The sequence below is a fragment of the Austrofundulus limnaeus genome, unplaced genomic scaffold, assembly GCF_001266775.1.
Source record: "Austrofundulus limnaeus strain Quisiro unplaced genomic scaffold, Austrofundulus_limnaeus-1.0 Scaffold17, whole genome shotgun sequence".
Classification (NCBI taxonomy): Eukaryota; Metazoa; Chordata; class Actinopteri; order Cyprinodontiformes; family Rivulidae; genus Austrofundulus; species Austrofundulus limnaeus.
Window position 1 is genome coordinate 3,359,804 of NW_013952419.1, and position 15,582 is coordinate 3,375,385.

The 15,582-nt window shown below is 38.8% G+C and overlaps 3 protein-coding genes across 3 annotated transcripts in view; 1 reads left to right on the forward strand and 2 right to left on the reverse strand.

Moving 5' to 3' along the window:
- Nucleotides 1–1,057, reverse strand: part of stard13a (StAR related lipid transfer domain containing 13a) — a 69,529-nt gene extending 68,472 nt beyond the window's left edge. The window contains exon 1 of the mRNA XM_014003309.1: nt 345–1,057. Coding sequence (XP_013858763.1) covers nt 345–857 — 513 coding nt within the window. The 5' untranslated portion in view covers nt 858–1,057. The remainder of the gene's footprint in view (nt 1–344) is intronic.
- A 5,587-nt stretch (nt 1,058–6,644) lies between these two features.
- Nucleotides 6,645–10,795, forward strand: rfc3 (replication factor C (activator 1) 3). Its single transcript, XM_014003312.1, has 9 exons — nt 6,645–7,054; nt 7,317–7,454; nt 8,932–8,999; nt 9,149–9,246; nt 9,426–9,607; nt 9,868–10,004; nt 10,087–10,185; nt 10,263–10,332; nt 10,412–10,795. The coding sequence occupies exons 1-9, from the start codon at nt 6,968–6,970 to the stop codon at nt 10,601–10,603; spliced, it is 1,071 nt and encodes a 356-aa protein (XP_013858766.1). The 5' UTR covers nt 6,645–6,967; the 3' UTR covers nt 10,604–10,795.
- Nucleotides 10,796–11,966: 1,171 nt separating this feature from the next.
- Nucleotides 11,967–15,582, reverse strand: part of kl (klotho) — an 11,825-nt gene continuing 8,209 nt past the window's right edge. The window contains exons 10-13 of the mRNA XM_014003313.1: nt 14,908–15,015; nt 14,693–14,798; nt 14,483–14,609; nt 11,967–12,912 (exon numbers count right to left, since the gene is read on the reverse strand). Coding sequence (XP_013858767.1) covers nt 12,578–12,912; nt 14,483–14,609; nt 14,693–14,798; nt 14,908–15,015 — 676 coding nt within the window. The 3' untranslated portion in view covers nt 11,967–12,577. The remainder of the gene's footprint in view (nt 12,913–14,482; nt 14,610–14,692; nt 14,799–14,907; nt 15,016–15,582) is intronic.

Here is a 15,582-nt window from a genome sequence, read left to right on the forward strand (position 1 = left end):
CTATAAAGCTCTGGTTTTCAGGATATAATGTGAGCACATACACATTTAATACTTTTTTTAATTCACTTAATTATTCTTTTGTTTCTTGTTTGTCTTTTGCAATTAAATATTTGCAGCCATTTTTATATAAAAACACATGAGCTCATTCAGGACAGGCCTCRGTTAGCTTTAACAACTTTCAGCTTCTTCTGCAACGTTTATGCAAACATTTTCACCCTAAGTAAATATATTTCTCTGGGTGTTTTTTTTCATTTGAAAAGCATTTGAGTGAAACTTGTGGCTGTGAAGCTCTGGAAACCTGGAGCAGAAACAGCTAAGAACTGGAGCTGATTGGGTTCAATTACCTGCTGATCCTCCTCTTCCTCCCTGCTTCCTGTGAACTCAGCTTTGCTCTTGCTGCTGCCGTGGAGCAGGACATCCGGCCTCCTCCTCGTGCACTTTCTGTTCCTGCTCAGGCTTCGACGATGGCGACTCACCAGGAATTCCCTGTATTGTAACGCCTCAGGAAATTCATCATCATCATAATCACTCTCCTCTCCTTTAGACGTGGAGGAGGAGGAGGAGGCCCCATCAGAGCTCTCGTTGACACTGAGCACCTGGCTGTCAGCGCTGCAGGCGTAGTCACAGAACACGATGGCGCTGGGTTTGTGCTTCACGACCCTCAGCACGTCCTCTGATGGGCTCACGGGCGCAGGGCAGGACRTCGCTGCGAGGTGCTGCTCAGGTGCTGCAGGGTCGCACTGTTTTATAGTCACTCCAAAAGCATCTTTAAAATCCACAACCGTCCCAGGAGACACATCTGGACTCCAGCAGTGTCCGTTCTGCTGAAAGTCAGACTCACGAGACAAGCTGTCCATCTCTAGAAGCTTATTGTGGAGCACGACACACAGGAGTCAGGGCCAGACATGGCTCTCTGCTGGGGTTTAAGAGCGGGTCTGCACCGGGCCCTCCAGCATTCCTCCACCTCCTCTTATCTTAGCCGAGTCTGATGAAGGGAATCAGATTAAACCCACAAAAACCTCACGCAGACACTCCAGCTCCCTTCCCACCTGCAGGAGAGCAGGCCTAAAGAAGAGGGAGAAAAAAAAGCCATCACTTTAAACAAATCATGTTCTCACATGTGCACATTATAAAGAATATATGCATGTAATAACAGCAGGTTCAAGTCTGGATTCGCAAAGAGATTCATATATTCCACGCCGTTAAGAAAGTCAGAACTCTGCTGAGATGAACTGAAATCCTCCAGAATGTCGTGACAGCTTAAACACAAAATCTGTTCAGTTTTCCGTCAGAGTTTTAAGATCATCTGGCAAAAATATCCTCCATCTTCACCTTTCAGCTGCAGCAAATGAAGGCTTTGTAAAATAATTTCCTAGTTTTAGTAAATTGTAAGCAAACATTTAACCTTTTCGCCAAGAAAATAAGCTAAAAAATAGATTCAGAGCAACAAAAAGTCTAAAAATGTGACATATTTCTTAAATAAACCCTAAAAAAATTATTAAAATATATATTTTAAGAACATTTTTTAAAAAACAATGAACAGAACTGATTACTTGGCGATCACTTTCCTTCTTTCTGCTTTTCCAAACAAAGACTTTTTTTCTCAAACACATTGTTTTTTCCTGCTGTGCAGCTATTCATAGCTGCTGCCTGCACACCCTTTCCTCGGCTTTATGTTTTCTTTTCCTGTCATGCACACAGTGAAACGTCTTAAAAMGAGGCCAAAAAACGTGAAAAAAGCCCCTTCAAACATAATCATAACGTGTTCAGCATACATCCTTTACAAAAGAGGGGGCTGCATGCCGTACGTGTGCAAACACACACACACACACACACACACACACGTTTCCTCGTAAAAAAAAATAGCTGCAGTCATTAATGAAATCAAAACTGAAAAGTGTGAGAGAAGGCTCGTAAAAACATCTGGTGAAATATTGTTTATTTAAAAATAAAGACGTTAAAATCAGAAGTGGACATACCAGAACTTTTGACAGAACCCTGCAGCCTGAAGAACAACGATCCAGCAGAACCACTGCCACACTTTGGATCCAGAGATTATTTGGTAAAGATGTGAAACGCTGAGCTGGGGTGGGGGAGAGGGGGGCTGAGGAATGTGTTTCCCTCCTACATTACCTCAGCGAGAAGGGAGGCAGGTCCACAGGCAGGTGTCTGAACTGTCAGTGCAATGTGTGTGTGAGCATGTGTGTGTGTGTGTCTGCTGTAAAAGCATTTCAGTTTCTTGAAAAGCTGCACTTAAACAAAAATAGATCAAAGGCCCAGTGTTCCTCGAAGGAATGTGTGTCACCAAATGACTTTTAAATCCCAGTTTCAGACGTTTTAGTGTAGGTTAAAAAGCCAACCTGTGGCCAACAGTGGTTCCCAACATGGGGGGTGGGGGGTCAGAGAGCAAAGGGGGGCCATAACCTCGTCTACTCAGTGGTTGTGAAAATACGAATTTATTGTCTGAATATAAAAATCACCAAAACACGCCCGTGTGGATAGTTAAAACTCAGTTTGTCTTTTGTTTTCCTTTTTCCAAATAAAGGTTTGTCACTTTATTCTTTTATTATTTTGATAAAGTTTAGTTTAGTTTAATCATTTCATTCATTTCTTTAAAAACAACGTAAATTCAACTACAAACAAAAAAAATACAAATCACAATTTAAATGAATGGCAGCAGAAGAAGAAAAATTCTTATTATATCTGACCCTTTTTCTCAAAAAAAAATTCAATCAACAATTATCTACAGATTACGAAAAAGAAAAGAAAAGAAAAAGAAAAAAAGAAAAGTGTAAATCCTTGAAAATCCATGATTTAAAGACACAAAGATTTAATGTGGCTTTGTTAGAGGTGGGAGAAGCGAAGGGGGCTCAGCTTGGGCTGGAAGAATGTAAGAAATGTGGCTCTGAGGAAAATAATAACTTTCTGAAAATGCCATTAAAAACAGTCTCACAAAGTTTGTGAACAAACAGAATCTGTTTGCCTTTATTTTTATTTTACCCCCTCTCTACTCCCCCCATGACGAGTCGCCACAGTGAGCAAACTTGCATTAAGATTTATGCCCTTGCTGACACAACCATTGGGGCAGCAAAGGGCTTAGAGCAGGGGTGGGCAATTRTCTTTTTTCCAGGGGCCACAWGAGAAACTTGAGCTATGTTTTTGAGGTTAAATCAACAATACGTAGTTTTTAATTTTGCTTAATAAWATTTTTTCASCCATTKTAAAAATCWGTGAATTATATATTTARATTAGCTGCTACWGCTAACTGGGACAAGGATGCTGCAAATATTTATATAAATATGTATGGGGTGTAGGTGGTAAAGGAAAATATTATTATAGAAACAACAACAACAAAAACACTCATTGGTGGGCCAGAGGGAAGTCACCTGCRGGCCACATRTGGCCCGCGGGCTGCCAGTTGCCTAGAGTGTTTTTGCCACATTTCTAATATAACAGATCTGAACCTGCAACCTCCTGACCATAGGCTTGCCTTCTCTAACACTTGTGTGATCTGTTAGCACTTGGAGTACTTGTTGGGGATGACTCTCAGTCACTACCACACCAGGTTTTAGCTTTAAAGCTGTAAAAGTCACTGAGTTATCATCATGTCTGTGTTTGCTGAGGTTGCGTATCTGTTGCGACCCTCTGGGCTTAACTCCCAAAGTTAATCCGTTGTGGGACGCACATCCAGTTTTATTAAAATCCWATCAGTGTTTCATGGAATAATTTGCTAACATTACAGATAATACTCGGCATAAACATTTTCGCCCTTTCCCCTTTGAGCAATAACAAAGAAAAAAAAGATTCTTAGGTTAAAAGGGTTCTGCCCCCCCACCTCCACCCCCGACCCGAACCACCTTTCCCCTGCTCTGCTGCGTGATGTGGCTCAGGGCGATGGATTTTTCACCTTACACACACATTCCTCGCCAACACATGAGGTAATGCTTTAAATTGTTCTTCCCCGCTCTGTCGACTTCTTCCACATCAACCAAGCTTTTTATTTTTTTATTATTTTTTTTTGTCTTAGCAGGAAAGCAGTCAGTGAACTTGAGTTATTCCACATTGCTTAAGTTTGACAGAAAAAAAAAAAGAAAAACATGACCCATTTAGAGGGAATGTCTCCGGTTTGCAGTGATAGCCTGAAATTTGTAACATTTTATGAAGGTGATTTTCTTGTTGAGGCCTGTTCTGTAGGAGAAACAATCTGCTAGTCAGTGTGCATTGCYWWRGCAATGCACACTATTATGATTCGTTTACCATCCAAATCATCTCAACTTTGGCATGCTTCTCCTCCTGCATACTTTGTCCTAGATCTGCCATTGTAATTTATATCTGTAAAGCCCCTGTGCCAAATGATGGCTATGCCTTTTGGTGCCTGTAAAACTTATAGTTTTTGAAATATTACTGTTTAATAAATTATTATGGCAGTCAATGGAGCCTTGTATTGGTCCAATACTGGCCCATGCTGTACTCAACTTGGTACTGCACCATAGTTTAATATTTCAACTCAGTAGTTCAGTGTTTACAATATTAATATGATTGTATTTTGATGTTTTACTATAATGTTGTCCTAATATTGCTTTACTGTTGTAATATTTTTCAAATTAGTGACAACCATTATATTGGCAATGTGGCCACTTTCCGCACATGTACAAACTAAACCCTGCCCTCATTCTCTAGCACAGCTCTAATGGTCTCATGGTTAGTGCCATGGGCTTTCATGTGGGAGATCAGGGTTCGAAACCCAGATACTTCAATAGAAAATCTCTACAAACTTCATATTGTCACACAATTGCCCTTATTACAAACACCTGCTGACTTGACAGGCACAAGCTGGTATAGAAAACACATTTAAACTTGGTCACAGTTCATTCTGCAAGTCCACTGCTGCAGGCAATGACATGCTACAAGGCAATGCACACTTGTTTTCACATCGTAAAAACCCATGTCTAGTTAAATAGGGATCTCCACCAATACTCTGTCAGAACGAAGCGCGTGTACGCTTATAGATTTGTCCAAGTYTTAGACTCCCAAACATGTCTTGTTTAAAATAACTTGGTGAGATTTTAGTGTTTAATATCAGGATGATTGATCTGCATGAACATAATTCAAGTATGTGTTGATGTAAGCTCCACCAACCTGCTGAGGCACGACTCATATAGAACATTCCTGTCACACAGACGTATTTTACCTCAGTCATTCTGAAACACACGATGACCTCTGACAGGTTTAACACCCTGCTTTTAACGAGTCAAGAAAAACGTCTTCTGCTTTTGAAAGACAAAGGCGTTGAATAACGGTTTTGCAGAAATGGAGCTAAATTTTGATGTGGCAGTAGCTGAGAGTCATCTTCAACACACAATTTGAACGTGACATTTTGCAATATTTTATGCATTAAAAATTGTTATTATCAAGTTTTGACAAAGATGTTAACAGCTTGTTTGTTTTATGGTCTTAATGGCGGTGTATGCCTTCCTTCAGTTTAAATTGCATAAAGCGTAGCTTTAAAAACTCGTCAGTATGACATTCATGTGTTTCTATGTCAGCTGTATTGCCTTAAAAATATGTGATGTTGATACTGTTTGAAATCCTTATTTTGGCAACAAATGTTCTTGTATTTTCAGTGAGATAATCCCAATTATCTTCTAACTTGATAGTTGCATGACAGAAAATGTGGAGTTAAGAACCTGGATTTTATTCTGTTAGGAGTGTGAGGAACAATATGGAAAAAAAAAGAAATGTAAGTCTAAATGAACTTGCTTCTAGATTAGGAGGATTTACTGGAATACCTCACACCTTGAAGCATGCACATCGTGTTGCTTAGCGTCAGATTAACCGTCTCACATTTCTTTGTGGTATTTCATGGAAAAGATGCTATCCTGCATCCACAATCCCTTCACGGACTTCCTGCAAACAAAACGTCTCCCGGTTTTAAGTCAAGGTTGGGTGTGGAGGACACTGCAGTACGTGGCAGAGAAGGTGTGCCTTAAATAAATAGATAAAAAGAAAATACAAAAAATGAATCAATTAACCTAAGTTGGGTGATAATTAGATGCACGTTTAGCTGAAATAAAAGAGGTCAAACTACAGTGATTATGACAGAGGTCACCTTATTGTTCACTGAATGTTTTTATGTAATTTAAAAAATAGCTACTTCTGCATACTCTGCCTTTTTCTTATTTTAGCAATCAGATAGTGTCTGGTTACTCTTCAATAGCATCTACATTTGGGTTTTAGCTAGCATTTTATTTTTACTTTTAGCTGGTGTTGTGAATTTTGTGGGAATGCTTACTAAGCGTTCTATTTTAGTAAGCCCATTGCTACTTTTAATTAGCTTTTGGTAGGCCTGTTTTTTTAAAATTTAAGTAAACGTTTTCAAGAAGCTTAATTGTCTCAGYCTTTAAGAGCAATTTCTCACACCTGGTTGTTTTTGTTGTAATAATTATTTAGTTTAATGCCCTGCTTATACTGCACTTTTGGGTCAACACAGGATGCAGCTGTTTCCTATCAGAATGTCTACTTTCATATCATGGCACAATAATGCTGCGATAATAAAAGACATGTTTATCATTCTGTCCAAATGCAGCCTTTAAACCCTTCATAACTGATTTTTTCCCCTAATTAGTAAAACCTTTTTTTTCCAGCAGATTTTTACTCCTATTTTATTATAGAAACAAAGTGAAAGGGGGTTTGAAGTTATTTAATGAACAGTTTTGACTGCTGTTTTTAAAGTTTATGGGCTGACAAGTTAAAAAAAAAACGTACAACATCCCTAAGAAGAGGCTTTTATTTTATTTAGATGTTTTATTTTTAACACGCGTATGTAGAGTTTTTGACCCCTTTGACTTTCCGTAGTTGCCGGAAGTGAAGYAGCGCGGTTGGAATGTGTTTCGCGGGAGTTCAGCGACTGAACTGGCTGTGTTTTTGAACTCGGACGATAGATCTTTACTAAATTGTTTTTATAATAATGAGTTTGTGGCTGGATAAATATCGACCTACTTCTCTCGGGAAGCTCGACTTCCATAAGGAACAAGCGACTCAGCTGAAAAACCTGGTGAGAAAAATACTTTTGTTTATGCTAATTCTGTTTCCAAGCTAGCGCCTAGCAGCGCTAACAAACAAATAAGCAAACGCAAACTTCTCGTGTTACTGATTCAAACTTTAAGTCTTCAAGCCAGTAATTACATTAATATATTAAACAGTACATTTATATTTAATCTAAAGGAAAACAATGTCTCAGACGATTGTCTCCAGCAGAAATGTAGGTTCAATTTTTTCCCTTTTTTTTTTAAATTGTGAACCAATCCTTGTTTCAGGTCCAATGTGGCGACTTCCCTCACTTGTTGGTGTACGGTCCATCAGGAGCGGGGAAGAAGACCCGCATCATGTGTTTACTGAAGGAGCTGTATGGGCCAGGAGTGGAGAAGCTCCGCATAGAGCACCAAACTGTAGTGGTGAGAGGCTGAAAGAACTCACTGATCAGTGCTGAACCACCATTAAACAAATGCCAGCTTCTGCAGAACTTAAAGATAAGAACTGATAAGAACTAACTGACTAAATCTGAAATAAATACAGAAATATTATTAAAAGTAAAACTAATAAAGTTTTACTCACTGATGAGTTTCTTGTGAGTAATATTATGGCAGATTTAGTTTATGGTCGATGCTGACTTTAAAGCAGCTCATTTTCAGACATTAACACTGTGCTATCCAACTAAAYTGCTCAGTTACTTAAAGCCAGGGGCATCGACGACTAATCGATTATTAAAATAATCGATTACTAATTTAATAATCAATTAATCTGTTTTTTTTGTTTTGTTTTTGTTTTGTTCTTTACTTTGTTTTTCTCTCCAAACTGCTTTGACACCTTCCACTGCCACATCTGCCTTTCTGTCCTTGACACCAGGGCTGCCACAAACGATTACTTTTATAATCGATTAATCACCGGTTATTTTATCGATTAGTCGACTAATCAGATCATACGTTAATTGAATATAAAACAGAGCTTATTGCGCCAGAATGCAGCTGCTATTATATAACCATGGTTAGATTTTAGCTATATGCTAACTAAAAATAATTGCTGTGGAAGACAAGTTCTGCTCTGCAGATATTACACAGGTTTCTCTTTCATTTTCTTAAAATGATCCCAACTTTGAGCTCCGTTGTCAGGTAGCCATGATACCAGAGCCTGTCTGWATAATGTCTTGTGACGTCCACGGCCTACCCCAGTTACCACTACTGTGCATGTGTGTCAAGGACAGAAAGGCAGATGTGGCAGTGGAAGGTGTCAAAGCAGTTTGGAGAGAAAAACAAAGTAAAAAACAACAACAAAAAAAGAAGACGATTAATCGATTATTAAATTAGTCATCGATTATTTAGTCATCGATTAATCATGGCAGCCCTACTTGACACACATGTACAGTAGTGGTAACTGGGGTAGGCCGTGGACGTCACAAGACATTATACAGACAGGCTCTGGTATCATGGCTACCTGACAACAGAGCTCAAAGTGTGGGATCWTTTTAAGAAAATGAAAGAGAAACCTGTGTAATATCTGCAGAGCAGAACTTACCTTCCACAGCAATTGTTTTTAGTTAGCATATAGCTAAAATCTAACCATGGTTATATAATAGCAGCTGCATTCTGGCATAAGCTCTATGTTTTATATTCAATTAACGTATGATCTGATTAGTCGACTAATCGAAAAAAATAATCGGTGATTAATCGATTATAAAAATAATTGTTTGTGGCAGCCCTAGTTGAATTTAATCATAAATATTGATATAAGAAACTATTTTCATGTTAAGTATAAAAAATCGGGGGGTGCACAGGCTAAAACATGCAGGATGATGATTGTTCAGTACTTTTCTCATCTGAGTTCATATATAAATAAGGTTTTAACTACATAACAGCTTGTGTTTTTTAACAACAGGCTCCATCAAAGAAGAAAATTGAGATAAACACAGTAGCCAGCAACTATCACTTGGAGGTCAACCCAAGGTAACCTTAATATATTGTCAAATTTATGTGTTTAAAACTTTAGTTTACGTACATTTCTTTCTTTTGTTTAATATTTTATTAATTTAATGACATGTTTTTTGGTCCGAGAGGCTATGAGGTTTAAGGTGTTTTCTGCTCTTATTGCGCAGCGATGCAGGAACCCAGGACCGTGTGGTGATTCAAGAGCTGATTAAAACTGTGGCTCAGTCCCAGCAAATCCAGTCGAGCACCCAGAGAGACTTCAAAGGTAGAGCAAACGTCTGTTTGTGCCACCGTGACTCATGAGTTAAAACAGTTTATTCAGTGTATGTATGGTGTCTGAATTATTCTTTATGATCAGTCAYTTTACTTTTAGAAACTAGTTTCTGTTTATGCCAGTAAACGTTTCTCACAACAATACAATAATGAGCAGTCGTCCTCTCTCAGTGGTGCTCCTAACAGAGGTGGACAGACTCACAAAAGATGCTCAGCATGCTCTGCGTCGCACAATGGAGAAGTACATGTCTACCTGCCGCATCATCCTCTGYTCAACGTCCACCTCCAAGGTCATCGAGCCGATCAGGAGCCGCTGTCTGGCCGTCAGGGTTCCTCTGCCGAGCACGGAGGAGGTGAGGAGGAGAGGTGGCGACTCGAGGCTTTAATGTCTAAAACGCGCTTGTTCTGTATGGAGAACCGTTTCATTCAAAATAAATAAATATAAAGGCATGCTAAAAATGTATTATAATATATTGATTTTGGTTTTTTTTTTTTCATGGGGACATTTTGATGAAATTTTTATTAATACTTAATTACATTATTTATTTATTGATAGTATTTTGAATGAAACGGCTCTCCATAGTTCGGGAAGTTGATGCGTGTTCATTTCCAGGTCTGCAGCGTGCTAACGTCGGTGTGTAAAAAGGAGGGTCTGCTCCTGCCCCCAGAACTGGCCCGACAAATCAGTGAGAAGTCTGGACGCAACCTCCGCAAAGCCCTTTTGATGTGCGAGGCCTGCAGAGTGCAGCAGTGAGTTGTGAAGCTTCCAGTAGTTTAACAAATATCAAGATTTGCTTATAAAGTTGTGACGACCCTTTTTGATTTTTCCGAGGTATCCGTTCTCAGCTGACCAGGATGTGCCAGAGGCAGACTGGGAGGTCTACCTGAGAGACACCGCTAACGCCATCGTCAGCCAGCAGAACCCTCAGAGGTACGAAAAGGGAGCGGGGGAAGTTCAGCCGGTGAGATATTTAATACAGAATCATCCCCTCCCTGCTGCTGTTTCAGGTTGTTGGAGGTCCGGGCCCGGCTCTACGAGCTGCTGATTCACTGCATCCCTCCTGACATCATCATGAAGGTGCGGTTCTCTACCTCAGCTCCCCGTCGCCAGTTTTTAAAATATATTTACTCGTGTTCATGATTCATCGCCTTAACAGAGTCTGGTGAAAGAGCTGCTGAATAACTGCGACGGACAGCTGAAGACGGAGGTGGCTCACCTGGCAGCGTACTACGAACACAGACTGCAGCTGGGCAGCAAAGCCATCTACCACCTGGAGGCGTTCACAGCCAAGTTTATGGCCATTTATAAGAAGTTTATGGAGGACGGACTGGATGCTATGATGTTTTAAGTGTTAAACTGACTTATTGTAGAGTTCAAAAGCCCTTGTGGTGACACAAAACTACCAAATGCAGGCTTTGACAGGTTTGGTGTTTGTTGCTCATAAACACTTCTGCTCAGTTTAATGTAAAACAACAAAGTTGCAGGAAATGAGGATTTATGATGTTTTTGTGAGTCACAATAAATTACTTTGTTTACAACATGTTGGGTTTTGCTGCTTTATAGACATRATCAAACATAAAATTTACAACCATAGTTAGACTTAACATAGACATTTTGCAATAAATAACTCAATAGTTCCCAAACATTAATGTAATGCTTATAAATGTGTGATGTGTGACCTATCCAACTGCTGGTTTAAAGGGGACGTGTGCAAAATCTGTTTATTTAGCCAATAGATACATTTTWGTTGTGTACTTGGAAACTGAAGGAGAGCAGAAAAGTTTAATTTAGTTTCTCCTGATGCTGCATAGATATGTTTATATTCTGTTTGGGTCATATTTTTCTACCTGTTSAGTTTTCTCTATTTTCTATGATGTTTTTAACTATTGTGTCACAGTATTTCCAACAGAATTGCCAAATAAGTTCTGGACTTTCCTTTTGTAATTTCATTGTCTTCATTCTCTGGCTCCTTCATGTGAGGCTGGATGGACAAGTTGACATCTTTTAATTAAATTGTGAACACAATGTTTCTGTGCCACTGTACAGTTATAAACCCCTCTATCAAACTAGAATAAACCGGTCTGGAGCGGGGCGGGGTGTGAAGCGCCTCGTGTAGATTAAAAGAGACAGCCTCAAAATGAGTTGATCTGAGACACCTCAGAAAAGGGGTGAAAGGGGCTTGTGGAGCCAAAAAAAATTGATTTTTTAAAATTCCATCTTCAGCATAGTTGTCCTTAAAAATTTCACTAGTTGTCTCTAAAATGTAGGGTCTTTTAAAAAAAAAAAACAACTGAATGATTTAAATGGGAAAAAAGATTTAAAAGCATGTCTCCTTTAAATATACAAAAAAAATGTTACTTGCCCTATTAAAAAGGCCATAATTGTGACAATCTAAACGTTCACAGTACTATTTTTGTCAATTAATGACTGTTTTTTAAATTCTTTAACGTGAAAATAAAATATAACCGTTCATATCTTTAGATTATCTAAGGCAGAGGTTCTCAAACTGGGGTCCCAGGGATCCGCGAGAGGTATCTTGGGGGTCCTCAAAAACTTTCACTAAGTTGTTAATTTGGTTTTTATTTTTAAAAATGCATGGAGAACAATGAACTAATAAAACAAACATAATAAACTTAATAAATATACATATTCTCATGGCATTTAGGGGTTGAAATGACAATAAATTAACTATTAACAGCTTGGGGTTTATGAGGGGGTCCCTGGATTTTATTTATTTATTTTTTTGCCCTTGTAAGGAGTCCCCAGACCCAACCCCTGATCTAAGGGGCTCCTGATTAGTGTTGGGTGACTCCTTATAGGGTCCCAAACCCAACCCTTAGAACTACATTATAAACTTATTAAATTCAGCTGGAGACGACAGAGAATATGATAGGAAGTTTGAAATATTCTAGATAAAAGTACTCAAATTAATAAATGATTGATGAAAGCCACATAAGTGGAAAAAAAATGTGAATTAGGCCACAATCTAGAAAACAAACAGATGATAACTGAATGATTTGTACATACTTTAAATGTTTTTTAAAGTTTTTTCCAGTCTCATTCTTTGTGCTGAAAGTTTTTAGTCGGTTTTTGTTACACCTCTTGATCCGACTGCATGGGCAAATCAAAAACATTTGTACAGTTTGTTTGTGATTCAGGTACTTTATAATACCAAGTGGTGTTTGTAACTTGTCTCACAAGTTAACTCTGAACATTCAGCGAACATTTAAAAACACTTCTAACACCTAAAACATGAAGCTGACGAGGCTTCAGACAAGACTTCCAATTAAGCAGTTTCTTTCCAGTCTTTATCCCTTTTTTCTCAGTAATACTCCTTGTTTCTCTTGGCTGTGTAATAAATAATGAGGCCCAGGGTGATCAGCACCCCTGAACCCACCAGTGACAGGAAGCCCACCACGGGCCTCTTGTCCAGAACATGGCAGCCCAGGCAGGATTGGGGAGAAGCGGGACACTGTTGCGGCGCGGCCCCTTGAATGGGGAAGCCGTTATGTTGGATGATGTTGCGATAGTTGGACAGGGAGGCCTTGACGATGAGCTCTTCGTGAACTTGGCCGTACAAACCAAAGCCTGGGTCTCTTTGGTCGTTCAGGGCGTAGGCGAAGTAACCTTTGAGGTTCACGCCGTCCAAAGTGTGCGCTGCGGATGGAAGAGGGGAAACAACACTGTAAAAAAGAACTTGTAAGATTTACTAGGAAAATTCTCGTAACAATTTGCACTTACTTTTGTTAAGTAAATTTAAATGCTACAAATTCTTATAATATTTGCTCATCATTATCTAGTAAAAGTTACGAAGGATATAGTTAAAGATTTGAGAATAAATCAGGTAAATTTCACTTAATTTGCTCAATTAAATCTTGTAACATATACTTTATCAAATAAAGTAAAATTTACCTGATTTATTCACAAATCTTTAACTATTTTAATAACTTTTACTAGATAATGAGTAAATACAGTATTACATGAATTTGTATCATTTAAATTTACTTAAAAAAGTAAGTGCAAACTGTTACGAGGATTTTTCCTAGTAAATCTTACAAGTTATTTATAACAGTGCACATGTGTCAAGCACAATATTGTAGCATGACACCTCACAGCTGCAAAGAGAGGTGTAGCTCTTGTTGTAGTTCAAGACTTCACCACCAGGTGGCAGTTTTTAAAAACATTTATTGGATTCTTCTTCATGAACAACACAGACAAAGTGAAACTCACAGGTCTTATTAATGACTAGGCCTACCACTCTCACTTATGGTTACTTCTGCTGAACGGTTTAACACAAGTTAACAAATAATGAACACACAAATTAGAGTAACACAACAGACTAATTGCTGAAAGAACAATGTTGACCAATTCCCTAAAATGATTTAAGAACAACAAACATGAATCCTACCCACAATCCTCCACTGCAGTCACATGACAAACAGYCAAACACAGCAGAATGCTACAATATGCATTCCCTGTTCCCTGACAACTAAATATGACCTACATTACGCCATCAAACTATTGCACACCAACAAATGTATTCAAGCAAATGAAACCAGACAACTTATGTTTTATTTCCACCATGTCTTGTCCTCTCCTTGAAAAGTGAAACAAGGGAATGAGGAGCAGAAGTATTTGTGTGCATGCATCCTCAGTTTTAGTCCAGAAGAGTAGAAGTTACTTAATATATTCATGTTTATGTGCTGTCCAGAAAAAGCACTTAAATATTACTGGTAAAATAATATTAGCATTTACTTTTTTGTACAGTAATATTGATAAATGATATAATGCATATTGTTTATTTAGTAAATTCTAGTAGTTTAGAAATTTTGATATTTTTTGTAAAATTTAAAAGAATAATTAAATAAATGTTACTACACCTAAAAATCTTTTTTTTTTCCAGTGAGTGTGTGGTACTGTTTTAATGGTGCTGAAGTAGTGTGTAGTTCTGTGTACATTGGCGCCATCTAGTGGCATTAAAGTACCAGAGTCTTTTGACTGTGTCACCCCTCTCCTACAAGGACAGTTAAGGAGACAACAAGCAGCTATGACTCAGCAATTCAAAGCTATTTCTGCAAGTATTTGTGTTCTGAGTCAGCTGACTTATCCGGGGTCAGTAACCTAAATATTGTCTAAATATTAAACTCCACAGAGGCCAGTGAGGGGAAAAAAGGTTCAGTGGCCTTTAAAGGGCAGCAGCTACAACCGTTTTTTCTCTCAGACTCACCTTTAAGCGCCTCGTTTATGTAGTTGTACAGGTAGTACACTCGCAGGCTGTCTTTGAAACGGGCCGGGTCTTCCTGGACCCCGTTGGCCATCACGTAGATCGGCACGTCGCTGTAGCGCTCCTTCACCTTTCGCAGTGACAGCAAAGTCAGATTCAGAAGAAAGTAACTACAGTGAAACAGTTCATTTGAACACGGTTCTGGGTTTTTACCCAGTTGAGCGCTTTCCTCAGACCCCAGGGCACCACGGGCCTCGGAGACATGATCCACGTGGTGTCGATCATGTGCTGGACCTCAAGCGTTGCTGTGTAGGTGTATCTGCAGATGTGAGGCGGTGAACAAACACAGAGGTTTAGTGCTGCTCTTCATTTGTTTAAACTGTGCGTGGCTTGTAAATAAGAGTAAAAAAACATGTTTTTCAGCTTACGAGTCCTCCTTGGCATGAGTCACAAGCTTGGAGCTGAAGTGGCTCATAGCAAAGAAGTCGTACGTCCCTTTAACCAGCTGTCTGTCCTCCTCGTTGAAAACAGGCAACCTGTGGGCAAATTCAAAGGAAGCCATTAGAAACGCAGCTAAAACAAATACTCTAACTTAGCAGAAAACGTAAGGAAATTTGTGTAATATATTATTTCTTTGTTGTAACAAAGCTTCTTGGCAATAAATGTTATACTGTTGGAAAGCCTGTTAATTTCCCTTTCAAATGATGCCACATTTGTAAGGAACAGGCATTTATGGGATGAGCAGTAGAGCTGAGTATGTGGGTTGGGTACTGGTGTGTTCCAGTAGTCCTGGGAAGTGGTAATTTCCCTGTTCCCATTGGTAGATTTAAACTGGAACGCCACCTCCAGTGGTAATATTCCACTCATATAGTGGGAAAAAATGCAGTTTTGATTTCAAGATGGTGGCTACTCGCAGCTTTAGAAAGTTAACTCTGTAACTTTTACTATTAATTATCTTTCTTGTTTTTTTGTGCATGTTTAATCACTCGCACAAGTTATTTATTTAATAGGAAAAGATTATTAAAAATCAAGCCTGACTCAGCATAATTGCTGTTTTACAGCAGGTTCCTGTTCTGCAGCACGTAAAACACTCAGAAATACAG